Source organism: Nansenia antarctica (genome assembly GCF_963989245.1).
Source record: "Nansenia antarctica genome assembly, chromosome: 4".
Lineage (NCBI taxonomy): Eukaryota > Metazoa > Chordata > Actinopteri > Argentiniformes > Microstomatidae > Nansenia > Nansenia antarctica.
In genome coordinates, this window is record NC_137689.1 from 13,660,111 (window position 1) to 13,676,206 (window position 16,096).

Here is a 16,096-nt window from a genome sequence, read left to right on the forward strand (position 1 = left end):
AGAGAGTGAGCAGGAAAGACCTGAAACAGAGACACTCAGAGGGGGGGTTACTGGTCAGGTAAACAGAATGCAGGTTTCTCAGAGCAGCCAAATACACACAGGAGCTTAGAAGACATCAGAACAGTTCAAACAAGAACATATAAAAAAAAAGAAAAAAAAAGAAACAAAGTTGATAAAAAAAAAGAAATAAAATAATAACTTAATAAGATTACAAGCCAAAATGAATGATTCTAATAAAGTATCTATTACCTACAGTACCAGTCAAAAGTTTGGACACACCTTCTCATTCAATGGTTTTTCTTTATTTATATATTATTTTCTACACTGAAGACATCCAAACTATGAAAGGACACATTGTGTAGTAGACAAAAAAGTGTTAAACAAACCAGAATATGTTTTATATTTGAGATTCTTCAAAGTAGCCACCGTCTGTTTTTTGTTGTTGTGATTTTCTCCCACATATTCTAGAGAACAGAATGCTGGGTAGTGTTCACAGTTTCCTTTTCCACTGACACACACACACACACACACACACACACACACACACACACACACACACACACACACACACACACACACACACACACACACACACACACACACACACACACACACACACACACACACACACACACACACACACACACACACACACACACACACACACACACACACACACACACACACACACACACACACACACACACACACACACACACACACACACACACACACACACACACACACACACACACACACACACACACACACACACACACACACACACACACACACACACACACACACACACACACACACACACACACACACACACACACACACACACACACACACACACACACACACACACACACACACACACACACACACACACACACACACACACACACACACACACACACACACACACACACACACACACACACACACACACACACACACACACACACACACACACACACACACACACACACACACACACACACACACACACACACACACACACACACACACACACACACACACACACACACACACACACACACACACACACACACACACACACACACACACACACACACACACACACACACACACACACACACACACACACACACACACACACACACACACACACACACACACACACACACACACACACACACACACACACACACACACACACACACACACACACACACACACACACACACACACACACACACACACACACACACACACACACACACACACACACACACACACACACACACACACACACACACACACACACACACACACACACACACACACACACACACACACACACACACACACACACACACACACACACACACACACACACACACACACACACACACACACACACACACACACACACACACACACACACACACACACACACACACACACACACACACACACACACACACACACACACACACACACACACACACACACACACACACACACACACACACACACACACACACACACACACACACACACACACACACACACACACACCAAGCTGATTGAGAGAATGCCAAGATTGTGCAAAGCTGTCATCAAAGCTTAAGGTGGCTACTTTGAAGAATCTAAAATATAAAACATATTCTGGTTTGTTTAACATTTTTTTGTTTACTACATAAGTCCATATGTGTTCTTTCATAGTTATGATGTCTTCAGTATTAATTTACAATGTAGAAAATAAATAAGACAAATAAAGAAAACCATTGAATGAGAAGGTGTGTCCAAACCTTTGACTGGTACTGTACAAGCATGAATCTGTTGTACAAACTAAGCCATATTCAAAATCCTGACATTTGAAAGGGAGCCATTGGACAACGGAATATTTTGAATTCAGAAACTCTTCCATTTTGTTCAAATCAGTGACATTCTCCACTGTTATGCATATGGCTACAATTCAAACTCAGGGAATAAAACAAGGTCCAAAATACTGATTCATGACTTTTAAGAATGTCGCCAAAAAAATCCAACATAATTAAAGGTCCATTCAGTTGGCAACCACCAATCCACCACCACTGACTCTACGTCTACTGTTTAACAGAGGAGAAAACCAACTCAAACATGTTTTAGCCATGCAAAGACGGTAAGCAACAGTGAGGTTCTCGGGTTCTTCTGCTCTTCTCTATGTGGGTGTCAAGGCAGCAGTCCCTTCTGAGCCCACTGTTGTTTACCAGTGCACAGTCACACTAGGTCTCTCTCTCTCTCTCTCTCTCTCTCTCTCTCTCTCTCTCTCTCTCTCTCTCTTTCTCACACACACGCACGGACGCACGCACGCACTCGTTCGCTCTCTCTCTCTCAGGAGCACACAGTAGACAGCGGGCATGCAGGAGTGAAAGGAAAGTGTGGCGGTATACAGGCAGGCAGCAGCGTCAGCAGGACGGGTGTCGGTCAGGCCGTCTGGAAGCTGGGCGGCAGCGGGTACCTTTGGTTCTGAACTGGGCGGTCCGGATTGTAGGGGTTCAGGTGTCGGGGGCTGAGCTAGCTCAGGGGTGGGCATCCTAAGCGAGCCAGCCTCGGGGCTGGGGTCACTCTGGGGAGCAGCGGGAGGCTCCTCAGGGCTCAAACCCGCTACAATTACAGTGTTGTCGACAGCAGGGGGCGCTGTTTCAGTCAAGGGCTCGGGCTGCTGGGGGAGTGAAGGCATGGCGGGAGCAGCCTCTGCTTTCTGTGAAGTGGTTCAGAAACGTTTAATACAGGCGCTGCTGCGGCGGGGGCACACCTTTACTACAGCCCCTCTGATTGGCTCAGCCACTTACCAGCCTCACAACTCAACCAATGGCTTTAGGAGATCAATGCCTTGTAAGAATTTGCAACAGGACAAAGTTTCTGTTGATAACGTACTCTGATCGGATTTTAATTCTAGATTACAGTACAATGTTTAACGCTTCCTTCCTTCTTTCTTTTTTTTTCTTTTCTTTTTTTTTTGGACACATCAGAAGGCAAACTTGGATATCATGACAGCCTATCGGCCCAGATAAATACATTTACAGCAATACGTATAACACTGACATTTTCCAACATGCACATAATACTTTCCTGGTATCACATCAGTCCGAATCACAAGTGAGACAACTAGGAAGTGCACAGCGGTGGGTATCGATACAGACACTTAACACACACAAAAGCTTCAGCTTCCCCCCAGTGAGAACATCAACAGTCACACTAAGACAGGTTGTGGTTACGGAATAGAACAGTTGAAGCTTATTCTTGCTTTTGTTGTTGTTTCAAAAATAAAAAAAACACACGCGCGCACACATACACACATACTTACACACACTTACACACACAAACAATCAAACAAACAAACGAACAGACGAACAAGGATAAATACTTGGCCACAATTTTCTTTCCACGTTTTTTTTTCTTTCTTTCTTTTCTGTTGCGATAAATAAATACTGTTTTAAAACACTGCTTCAATAGCGCCTCCAGAACACCCTCCTCACGCACACCACGGCCTCGAGACAACAGGGCAGACGCACGGCTCTCATAAACGGTACCTGCTGGGGCACGGTCGCCTTGAACCCGGCCGGGTCGATGCGGTTCAGGGGGTCAGGCTGCACCATGTGCTGGTACCCAGCATAGCCGGGCGGTTCCTGGATGACGGGGGGGTCCTCGCGGACGGGCTCGGAGGAGCGGGTGATGGCGGGCCCCGTGGGCAGGCCCACCTCGTCGTTCAGGGTCTCGTCCAGCTCCTGGTCGGTGTAGGCCCCGCCCTCCGTGTCCGTGTCCTCGTAGTCGGAGGTGTGGCGGCTGTCCGTGCTGTACATGGAGTACTCGCTGCCCGGAGCCGACAGGTACGACAGGCGGTCGTCATGGAGGTCCAGGTCATCGTCTGGAGCGCCGTCCGCCTGAGGGGAGGGAGGGGAGGGGAGGAGGAGAGGAGATGACAGGGGAGGGGAGGAGGAGGGGAGGGGAGGGGAAGAGGAGGGGAGGGGAGGAGATGACAAGGGAGGGGAGGAGGAGAGGAGGTGACAAGGGAGGGGAGGGGAGGAGGAGAGGAGGTGACAAGGGAGGGGAGGGGAGGAGGAGAGGAGGTGACAAGGGAGGGGAGAAAAGGAGAGAAAAGAGGAGAGGAACACGACAGCAGGAGAGACAGAGAGGGAGGGGAGACAGAGGGAGGGAGGGAGGGGAGGGGAAGAGGACGGGAGGAGGAGAGGAGATGACAGGGGAGGGGAGAAAAGGAGAGAAAAGAGGAGAGGAACACGACAGCAGGAGAGACAGAGAAATTCAATGAGAAAGAAAACATGAATATCATTGGAAAGTAAAATATTAATCAGTTTGACATTCTTCATAGCAGATTAGATCAGACATGACAATTCAACCCCCCCGGTCCAGTAAGTGTTTGATGATGAGGGTCTGTAGGGAGTGGCTCACCTTGCCCTCTGAAACCCACACCAGCTGGTTCTGCTGGGCCTGGATGGTCTCCTTCAGTGCACCGTACCACCCGTCATTCATGTTATTCATGTTAATGGTGGCTTGGCACGGAGAGAGGGATGAGGTAGGGAGGAGAGGAAGAGCGGAAAACAAAAACACCCCTTGAATGAACACAGGACCTCTATCAACAACATAGAATTTAAAAACACTGAGTTATTATTATTATTATTATTAATCATTATATCATATGTATTATAAAGCAACGTAGCTTGATTGTCATTACCACCTGCAAAACCATTACAGCAGCACTAATACTAGATGACCTGTTCATTGATCAATAACCACTTCCCCACTACTGCGCTATATCCCAGCGAGCTAGTGCATGCGAACGCCACCCTTGGCCTGCGATGGCACGACTCCCTCACATGCGTACAGCCAGTCATTATTTATTGAGTCTCTTGGCTTTACGTTTTCTCTGGGACTAGCACACACTCGCTCGCTCACTGATCAAGAGTGAACAAGTGGCTCAATTGGTTCCATCAGTCTGGTCCAGTTCTACTATTAGCATAGTTTCCTAGATGTCCGAATCAACTGCAAGGCTGTGCTGGTGTTCGAGGTCTGGAATAGTGTTCCACAACCATATGGGAGGGATGAAATAGAGTAGCACCGTATAGGACAGATAATGAAGCGATTACATTTTAGAGAATGAAGGGATTACCATTTTAGAGACTTGGCAGACACTCTTAACCAGAGCGACTTCCTTAAGACGAATGCGCTTACTGTAAGTGACTATACATCACTGCCATCGCAAGTAAGACTTTCTATAAGAGTAAGCGCCGCGAGCAGTCACGCCGGAGTGTTCCCCAAGAGGGGAGGGTGGAGGCATGCTTTGCCACTCTCTTAATTGCCAGCAGACGGTAACAAATGAGGGCATGTCACATTCCACACAGACTGGGTACGGTGTGTGTAGTGACGGCCAGGCTCCTGTGGGACACCGGTGTCGAGGGGTCCTGCGTGAGGAGACTCCTTGAATAGAACACAGCCCAGCTCAGCTCAGCGCAGCCCCCCGCTCTACGAATCTCTACGATGGCCCCAGCTGGCACAGTAAGTCAGTTACACTGTAGCGCACCAGGCTGCTCTGTGCTCAACCTGGCTTCCTGTCTCCCTGCTCATTCTAACAATGTACGTGAACATAATATGTGATGTGTTATTGTGACGGTTAAAGTTACAGTGACCAAGACTAACGTCCCTCTTGGGGGGAACAATAGCGTTATCTCTGGTCTGACGCTGCCCTCCTGTCCCCCTCATTAGACTCACTGGTGAAAAGGTGATGGTTGTTCTTCCTCAGTTTGAGGGCGCGCTCAAACAGCTTCCGGGCGCTCTTCCTGGACTCGGGACACAGGCGCGTCCTCATGGTCTTCACGCCCTGCTTGCTGTCCGGGTTGAGAAAGACAACGATGGGGTACCACTGGGCGTAGTTGAGGCGGTCCACAGCGTTGGGGGTGATGTCCAACACAGCGTGCTTGTCCTACAGAGAGGACCACAGAACAGGACGTTTTAGTCTGGTCCTGAGCACGTAACAGCAGGGAGCGGCAGAGGGCCATCCAAGGAGCGTGTGAGTATGTCTTTGCATGTGTGTGTGTGTGTGTGTGTGTGTGTGTGTGTGTATACTCACTGGCCACTATATTAGGTACACTTTTTCAACGGCTCATTAAAGCAAATATCTAATCAGCCAGTCATGTGGCAGCAACTCAATGCATTTAGGCATGTAGACACGGTCAAGACCATCTGCTGAAGTTCAAACCAAGCATCAGAATGGGAAAGAAAGGTGATTTAAGTGACTTTGAACGTGGCATGGTTGTTGGTGCCAGAAGGGCTGTTTTGAGTATTTCAGAAAGTGTTGATCTACTGGGATTTTCCCGCACAGAGAATGGTCCGAAAAAGTGAAAATATCCAGTGAGCGGCAGTTCTCTGGGCAAAAATAGTGGTGGTTGTGTAATGGTGTGGGGGATATTTTCTTGGCACAAATCTTCAGCAACTGCGTGATGTTATAATGTCAATATGGACCAAAATCTCTGAGGAATGTTTCCAGCACCTTGTTGAATCTATGCCACAAAGAATTAAGGCAGTTCTGAAGGCAAAAGAGGGGGTCCAACCCAGTAGTAGCAAGGTGTGCCTAATAAAGTGGCTGGTGAGTATATGTGTGTGTGTGCGTGAGGTCTCACTCACCCGGTCGATGATCTGTTTAATGGTGTGCAGCCGAATGATCCCGGAGCTGCGTGTGTCGGTGCCTGCGTCTCTGGGCTCACTCTCTGCAGAGGCACAGTGGACGTGTTACTGTGTCATACTACACACACACACCCACACATCCACACACACACACACACACACACACGCACACACGCACACACGCACACACACGCACACACGCACACGCACACACACACACCACACTTTACACTTCATTACCTACACCCCTACTGTACGCATGCAATAGCCTCAAGCCTTTTTTTGTCTGGAGATGAAGTAGAAGAAGTGAAATTATGAATGTGCGCGTGCAACTACAGTACATACGTTACAGTAGATCTGCAATGCAGGAAATGTGTTACATGTGCAAAGCATTGAAGTTGGATAATGCAGTCAAGAAGGCCAAGAATAATTTCGGATTCATTAGGATAAAAAAAGAATGTAACCATGGTGATTATCAGTAGGAATGGTTTTTAAATTGTTGATGATTAGATTAGATATAGCTACAGCAAGACTGTCTGCCTGTCTGTCAGTCTGTCAGTCTGTCTGCCTGTCTGCCTGTCTGCCTGCCTGTCTGCCTGTCTGTCTGCCTGTCTGCCTGTCTGCCTGTCTGCATGTCTGCCTGTCTGCCTGTCTGCATGTCTGCCTGTCTGCCTGTCTGCCTGTCTGCCTGTCTGCCTGTCTGCCTGTCTGCCTGTCTGTCTGCCTGCCTGTCTGCGACCGCAGGGCAAACCAACTGACCAGGGTGAAATCTACCATCTTAGCTTTCAAGTCAAACATGACAGGAACTAGTAGAGGAAGAGGCCTCTATTACCACTCCAGCCCGACAGAGGAGCCTTCTAAACACACCTGGCACCACCGCCAGTCTGCAGAACACACCAATATCACAGAGCTCTCCTCTCTGGACCACTCTGGTACACTACCAACAGCGAGTTGCTTGGAAGACAAGCCTGGACCAGTACTGTTATTTAGGCCGCGCATCGTCTATGGGGTATCGACTGTGCACATGCTGAATAGTTGTCAATGGGGCACCCTTCCTGCTGGCTGAATCAGGCCATACTCTATTAAAAGAACACATCTACGACATGAACCTCTAACTAGAATCCACTAGCATTACTGATTAGAACTAGGATTACTGATAAAAACAAGTTGATGCACTTGATGACATACTTTCCCCTCCTTCATGTTGCTGTGTTTCTGAAAAGAAAATACAGTTATATAGACACATGAGTTACGCAAATATGTCCAGGGGTGGAATCACTTTACATGTGGAATTTGGAGAGCACTTCATGATTATTGAAAATTCATTACTTGTGAGGGTTTTAAGATGAGTACTCCGTGCTAAAGGAGGTGATGCCTCAGGAGGAGGTGAAGTGGACAGATGAGGGCTCTAGCCCTACGTTTTAAGTAGTACGGTGCTGTTCCACCTGTGTGCACGCACACGCACAAAGAAAAGCGCACACACACACACACACACACACACACACACACACACACACTAGGGATGGACGGTTTTTCGGTTAAACCCGAAAACCGGGGTTTATAAAAATAGAAACGGTTTTTTATCAAAACCGTCTGAAACCGGATTTTTTTTTTTTTTGAAGAATAAAATAGAATAAGAATACAACTGGAACATGTCACATGTTTGTCGTGTGTGAAAATAACAATGATACAGTCTGAATCTGCCGCGCAATGAGTGAGAGGTTTGGTCAGTTGTGAAGAATAACTGAGGATTAATATCTAATTGGGATTATATTTAAGGGTAACGAATCACTCTATGGGAAAGATAGTTGCCTTCAGTTATTGGTAGATAGGAAAGGTTTTTTACAATTACTCGCTTACATTTAATAAGATCATTTTCGCTGCTCTCTGTAAAGCGCATTGGGTCACTTTTGTGAGAAATGCGCTATAGAAATAAAATGTGATTTGATATCAATCAATCAATCAAACTTTATTTATGTTCTATAGCACAAATCATGCATTGAATGTAACTCCAAGTGCAGTATTTACTAAACCACAATATAATAAAACAAGAGCTATACGGATCAAGAGTGTTTGTGCACAGCGCCACTGTGTGTGAAGGCGCTACTGAAAGTGATGACAGAACGCATGTCTCAGAAGATACGCGGTCACTTAGTGACGCAAAGGTAGTTCTGTATTTATCTCTATCTGTATTAGTACATTTATTTTGAAAGCTCTATTTTGACAGCTCTACCATGGGCACTTTTATTTTGATGGGGCATTCTTTGTTGATTGACTTACGACAGTTCAGGACGAGTCAGTCTCGCGGCATGTGGTTTTTATGAAAAGCTTTAAGTATGTTCACTGCATAATTCTAAGTCTAATATTTCAGTGATTATTGAGCAGTATTCAAATATTTAAATACATTGAGCAGCAGCTGAAACTTTGTCTAAGAACCAAGATATTGAGAAAGCAGTTCATTCAATGAAGACGCTGTTCCAAGAGATGATCTTCCGTGCAGGCGTGCACCCTGGATCAGCGGAGCTGGTGTGTTAAGTGTTCATGTGTTTTCATGTATGGTGTAGCTTACAAAAGTCTGCCTTTCCACTTATATTTGTGAAACTAAGTAGCCTAAATGTGTTGCGACTGTGCTTACGGTGTTTTAATGGTGTTCGACATGAGTGTATTGTAGCAGTAGGGCTCAATTATTTGAAATTGGCGGTCTTTTTTTTTTTTTTTACATTTTCGGTTAACCGGAAAACCCCGGTTTTAGTCTTTGCCGGTTTTTCAATAATTGGAAACCGTCCATCCACACACACACACACACACACACACACACACACACACACACACACACACACACACACACACACACACACACACACACAGACACAGACACAGACACAGACACAGACACACACACACACACACACACACACACACACACACACACACACACACACACACAGACACACACACACAGAGGGAGATGTGATTTGAAGGCTACTCACTGGCCAGCTCAAACAGTTCAGGCTCCTCCCTAGCCAGCTTCTCTCTCCCCACGTCGGCTATAGGCCCAAAGATCACCACAGGCCTCAGGAAGCCCGCTGCTCCACAGAGGAGGAAACATCACCGTGGTCAACAAGCAAACAGACTACGGTAGCATAATGACCATGTAGTACTATAGTACATAGTATACAGCATGTACTGTAGGCTATATGGAAGCATATAGATTATACATATAGAATAGGCAGCTAATAATCATCATTCATTTCTTCCCCCATTTTATACACCACACATTAACCAAGCCTCTCAGGACCTTGACAAAGGGAGTGTGGGACCAGACCGGCACCTACCCTCTCTCAGAACCACCCTCTCGTAGGCAGGGAACTTGGTCTGGACCGGCTGGGCAGACAGGTCCTCTCGGCTCTTCCTCAGGTTCCTCTTGGAGCTGCGCAGGCCGCGGAACCTCCAGAAGTCGGCCCTGTCGCCCCCTTGTGTTTTGGGGAGAGTGTACTGCACGCTGGACAACTGCTCGGCCCTGTGGGACAGAAGACACGGGGGTTGGAGGCGTCTGGATTGATTGGAAACTGCAAACATGGCCTGTGATACAACCCTGACCCTTGACCCCTTCCCCCCCCCCATATATTGTAAGATATCACATCATCACTCTAATTGGTTTCTCATCACACATATCTATCTATGCCTTTGTGGAGGCAAAAGTTGAGTGAACCGTTGACGGCAGAAAGCTCCAGCATGGCTAAGGAATGCGCAAGCAGAGCTATTGTGCAATATTTACAAAAGTGTGTGTGTGATAAATGTGTGTCGTTCTGGTATGTAGTGAAGGTGTGGAATCTGCCCCGTCTGCACCTCGCTGTGGAATCTCTAGCTGGAACCTGTCAGGCCACTGCCTCGTTACTAATACTCATACTCTACAGTTGTCAACAGTTGTCGACCATAAAACGGACATAACTGGATAATGCAAATGTGTCGCTCTCAGGCAGCCTGCTATCTTATCTCTACCACGTTTTTTGAGGCGAGTCTAAAAATACGCGTCATGGCGCTAGTTTCGGGCAGTGGGACATTTAAGACACACACACAAAAAAAATATCTTAGCGCAAACGCAGCTGTATATGACAGCAATTCTGACAGCGTTGAAGCATAAAATGCTTCTCATTTGAAAAGTCTAGGATGTTCCATTTCTAGCCTACTTCATTTATTAATAGATGGTCTGTTGGACAAAAATGCATATCTTATGTGCAAGCTTCAAGAATTCTCAACATCACTGGCTCAATCTCGTAGGACCTGATTATGACAACTCAATAGCCATTTAGCTACCGAATCTACCAAATACTGTATATACACAGTTCTATGTAGCTATCAAGCATGTTTTGATTGGTCAGTGAGTGGTCAAGCCCTTGGACACCTCTCCTTCATTTCCTCATCTAAAGCCAGCCTTTTTACCGCACCGCCAGCATATACGGTGACAGATATCACCACAAAACCTTCAAAATTACTTCTAGCACTTAGATCAACAATAGTGTTCGGGTTGTCAAAATAGAGCTTGAAATGTGTGTTTATCCACACAGAGCAGGCATGGGGCAGCACCTGTTCTTGTTGGGGATGATGCCCCTCTCCACCTCCTGGTGGTTCTTGCCGATGCGGATGGCCAGCCAGGAGCCCAGCTTGCCGTTGTAGAGGGTGTCCACCACGCGGAACACCTCGCCCTTGTTGAAGCTCAGGCCGTACGGAGACTCCTTCTCATACTCAAAGTGGGTCCGGATGTAGAAGGAGTCGCCTACGTCTGACTCCACTATCCGCCGGTACACTGGAGCGAGATAATACAAATGTGTCAAATTATTAAAATATTTCAGCTAGGCTTTATTACAGTCTAAAAGCCTCATTCCCTAATGTGTTACTTGGATGTCTATGAGCTAGGCAGTGGTCATTCTCGGGCTCACTATTGACGTGATTTTATGTATATTAAAGCAGTGATCCCTTATTGTGATTTGGCTGGCTTACCAACTCAAATAGTTCCAAATAGTTGACGTATGTATTTGAATAAGTTATGCAAACACAAAACGTTGATTCCCTGTCCAGATCTAAACATACATGCATTAATCTATCCTGTTCTCTCCCGTTCCTGCCCCGTGGTGCTTACCATCCTTTTTCTTCTGGGCCAGAATGGTGACCTCTTCACCTTTGGGCAGATCCAGTAGAAACAACACAGCCTCCTCACGAATGATGTTAGCAAAGTCTACGTTGTTTACCTACGGGGGAGAAGAACAGAGGATTCAGCTCTCCGGGGGCAAGCACGTCTACTTCCCAACCTCCACCCCCCCTGCTGTCCTCAGCACAATACACTGTTTATTTACCCTGCAGAAAGCAGAAACACATGGTCCGAATCACACACAGAGACACCTTCATCCCTCTCAGAAATGTCAATTTCACGTCTTTATCTCAACAAGCACACCGTGGCGGCCCGGGAAACGCTCACAGGCTTTCAGAAGAACCGAGCTACCGACGGAAAACAAAGTCCTAGAAGTCGGTGTGTTTGTACAGCAGGAGGGAGGGGAGGGGAGGGGAGGGGAGGGGAGGGGAGGGGAGGCGAGCACGGAGGAGTCTTCACATACCACCCTGACCTCAGAGGAGGTGTGGGAGGGAGGGATACGGCATGACGGGTTTCATTAAATTTGGATCACGATAAACACAACGAAACGAATGCAAGCCTGATATGAACAATGTTTCTCCAGTGTCCAGCGCTACTGAGGGGCCATGGCCAAGCTTCAGAACAATGACCTCCATTGTGTGGCTACACACAAACAAAGGAGAGCACTGGACTCAGATGAGCCGGGTGTTGACTCAGAAATGCCACAATGGCTACTCAAGGCTCGCATAGTTTCAGGGTCAAGTTTTTCCAAGCAAGCGTGGGCAGCTATGAGACTGCTACTACTACAACAACAACAACAACAACAACAGACGCTCTCCTTAAACACACCGGAGGGCCATCTGGTGGAGGGAAATATACAAATCACAATCCACCCATACTGTGCACAAAAAAACTGCAAACCTAAACATTTCCTAAAGAAAAAACACATCTAGAGCCGTATTTAACTCACCACAACGGCCAAACCAATGCAACGTGAGCCCACATAAATGTATTCTTACATAAAAGTTGTAGAGGGGAAAGAGCGAGGTGCAGCATAAAAACCCTGAAAGACTAATGCACAGTGGGATAGGTGTCTGCTCCTTTGGTTCTGTACCCTGAGAATCTGGTCTCCCTCCTCCAGCCCCTCCTTGGAAGCAGGGCTGTCTTCCAGCACTCCAGCAACAAAGATGCCCACATCATTCCCTCCAGCCAGCCGCAGTCCCACACTCTCCCCCTTCTTAAACTTCACCAGCTTCATGCTCGGCCTGGGGAGAGGGCAGACAGGCGGACAAACAGATAGATAACCATTAAACAGTGGGATATGATTCATCAGATAATAAGATGGACATAGGCATCAAAGGTAGGACTGGTTCTTCTGACAGTGCCAGTGAGGGGGTACCTGCTGAGGATGCTTTCATCATGGACAGCGCTGGGCACCGGGGCATCAGAGGGGCTGACTGGCAGGTCCACATCAGGCTGGCCGGGTTGGGCATATACTGGCTTGGGTTCTAGGACAAACACACAAATACACACACTACTGTCAACTAAGTAGGCTTCATAATAAATAAAAAAAAGAAGAAAAAAGCAGATCTGATTTCTGATCTAATTTACTAAACAGAATGACAAAGAATAAATAAACTACCACTACAGCAAAGGCAATGCAGTTTCTAATTTGCATGGTAATCAGAGGAGAAGCTGGTTTATGGCATATACAGCTTTAATGTGTTTAATGCATAGCTTTATAGCTCGAATGCATTTCCTTTAAAAACAACAAAAAGGTCTAGAGTATTAGCATCGGCCTGTGCTTTAAAGAGGGGCGTCCCCCTCTGCTCCACAGAAACCTGTGAAAGGCTGAGAAGGGGGTAGCTATAGCACTTGAGAAAGGCTGGACGCAGAGTGCATTCCAATCTAAGGAGTGAAAGAGAGAGAGAGAGAGAGAGAGAGAGAGAGAGAGAGAGAGAGAGAGAGAGAGAGAGAGAGAGAGAGCGAGAGAGAGAGACAGACAGACAACATGATGGGGTCCCAGCCTGTTTTGGGGGCAGGCATGGAGGGGGGCAGCAGGTTGCTGGGGACAAGGACCCTGACCTGGCAGCGGGGGCATCTGCTTGTCCAGCTTATCGCTGGCCTGGGAGATGAGAGCCTCCTCTGATCCTTTACCAGGAGTCGACCCCGGCTTGGACATCCTCTCCTCGTCCCGACTTCTGTGGCTGAACACACACACACACACACACACACACACAGACACAGACACAGACACAGACACACACACACACACACACACACACACACACACACACACAGTTCATTCTGGTTTGTTGTTTGTTCATGTCTGTAGGCCTACACTGTGAGGTGGAAGAATGGTCAATTGTGGTGAGAAAGAGAAAGGACAGATGCATCTTGAGTGTAACTAAACAGATTATGTGAAGACTGTCCAGCCTCTCTGTTCTCCCACGGAGCGGGAGTGCTTTATAGACTATTGTGAGTGGAACAGTGAACAGTGGAGCTGACAGCAACAAGCTATCTCAAGGAAAAGACCATGGCCAGGTAGTGTCAGCTCTGAAAATTACAGTACAGTGGGTAGGGTGCATAGTGTGTACTGTATTACTGTGTGTGAGTGTATTAGTGTAGTATGTTTAAGATTGTGTGAGTGAGCGCCTCTGTAGATGGACCTCAGGAGACCATTCTACCATCAGCAGGAAGCACGTTGTGTGTGTGCTACAGCTAGAGTGGCATTTCGCACATCATGCACATGTATGGATGCAAGAGAGAACCACGAGGAAATGGGGTGGGGTGAGTGAATCATGACAGGGGGGTTAAGGACACAGGCGCAGTAAAACAATTAAAAACAGGAACTTATATCATAGGAGCACTTGAGCTACCCATCTATGTCACACCTTTATCTCTCTCTCCACCGTGGGCCGGTCCGCTCTCGTCTCAGACTAACAGTTCCGCTGACAAACCAAAGACCGAGCTGACACGTTGGAACCCACGTTTCTCGAAAAAATGTTTGATTGAGAGTCGTATGCATCGCGAATGACCCGAGCTGCCGAACCGATATCAGTAAGACAACATTATTCAGACAGACAAGGCGTCGCATTTCACTCCGTGGCTTCCACTGCATCACTGTGGCACCTCGGCCAGAGCCCGGCCCAGGGGACTGGCTGTTCAGATGTGTGAATGCCGGGCTTTGTGAGGGGGAGAGAACAGGACAGGACCCATCTATGCTCTGCTGTGCTGTGGTGGTGAGGACCAGCTTTGCTCTGCTGCGTAGAACAATGGGCAAATTCCAGCCTGGTCACGTGACCTCCCCGCTGGCGCTGCACTTGAGCCAGCATTCAGCAACTCTCTCACTGGAATGGGGAGGTACGGTCAGTGCCACCATCTTACACCCAGCACATCTCGCGCATACGCGCACACACACGTACACACATGTACACACATGTACACACACACACACACACGTACACACGTACACACACGTACACACACACACACACACACGTACACACATACACACACACACAAAATCTGTAACACGATAGCAGGCCGTTTCCCAAACCATAAATCTGATTAAACTTGAGAAAAATATGCTTGAGGAACTGTTTTGGAAAGTCTGCCCTTTTGTTTTTTCCATTTCTCTTTTGCATTTCCTGCCTTTGTGAGTTCGAGTGAAAGCGTTGCATCCAACGCAGCTCTCTCAACAGAGCTCTCACAACTATATCGGTAGACTTTCTGATAATATGTGCTGGTTCAAGCTGTACAGCAGTAAGGCCCACTGGTTGTAGGGAGGGATCATAAGGAGAGAGTGGCTGCAGCCTGGCCATGAATAACAACACCTCTGTAATAGTCAGGCAGAGAGCGGGACTGGCAGGGGCCTCCCTGCCTGCTAGTAAATCTCCTGAGCTCGGGACGGAACGGTGTTACGAGGCGCTGCTTAAAGCACACATAAATCCTTATGTGTTGTCCCTTCACCTCACATTTACTGTGTGCTTCCCTTCTTTGCACACTGCAGCACATAAGGGCCAGAGCATCCCCCCTGCACTTCTGTGACTGCTCTGTTAAAACACAGGCTACACTGTGTCACCGGCCATGGGAATGCAATCATCTCAATCATTTAATTATTATATTTAATTATAATAATTATTCTACAACAATCACATAATTCCCCGCCTCAGAGATAATTATGTTTTGAATTTCCACCCATTTCCACAAAATTATCCCTCTAAAAATGTACTGTGGCACAGCTGTTTTTGACATTTAATGTGCTTATTTTTTTTTGAGTGGTTTGAGGGA

The 16,096-nt window shown here is 47.2% G+C and overlaps 1 protein-coding gene across 1 annotated transcript in view; it reads right to left on the bottom strand.

Annotated features, from left to right (window-relative positions):
* The window catches only part of tjp1a (tight junction protein 1a), a 59,636-nt gene that overhangs the window by 9,297 nt on the left and 34,243 nt on the right, over positions 1-16,096 (bottom strand). Inside the window, exons 9-20 of the mRNA XM_080529876.1 lie at positions 13,889-14,010; positions 13,203-13,311; positions 12,918-13,068; positions 11,816-11,924; positions 11,263-11,482; positions 10,011-10,195; positions 9,666-9,761; positions 6,676-6,758; positions 5,764-5,974; positions 4,447-4,547; positions 3,570-3,920; positions 2,495-2,737 (exon numbers count right to left, since the gene is read on the bottom strand). Of these exons, the coding sequence (XP_080386002.1) occupies positions 2,495-2,737; positions 3,570-3,920; positions 4,447-4,547; positions 5,764-5,974; positions 6,676-6,758; positions 9,666-9,761; positions 10,011-10,195; positions 11,263-11,482; positions 11,816-11,924; positions 12,918-13,068; positions 13,203-13,311; positions 13,889-14,010 (1,981 nt within the window). The remainder of the gene's footprint in view (positions 1-2,494; positions 2,738-3,569; positions 3,921-4,446; positions 4,548-5,763; positions 5,975-6,675; positions 6,759-9,665; positions 9,762-10,010; positions 10,196-11,262; positions 11,483-11,815; positions 11,925-12,917; positions 13,069-13,202; positions 13,312-13,888; positions 14,011-16,096) is intronic.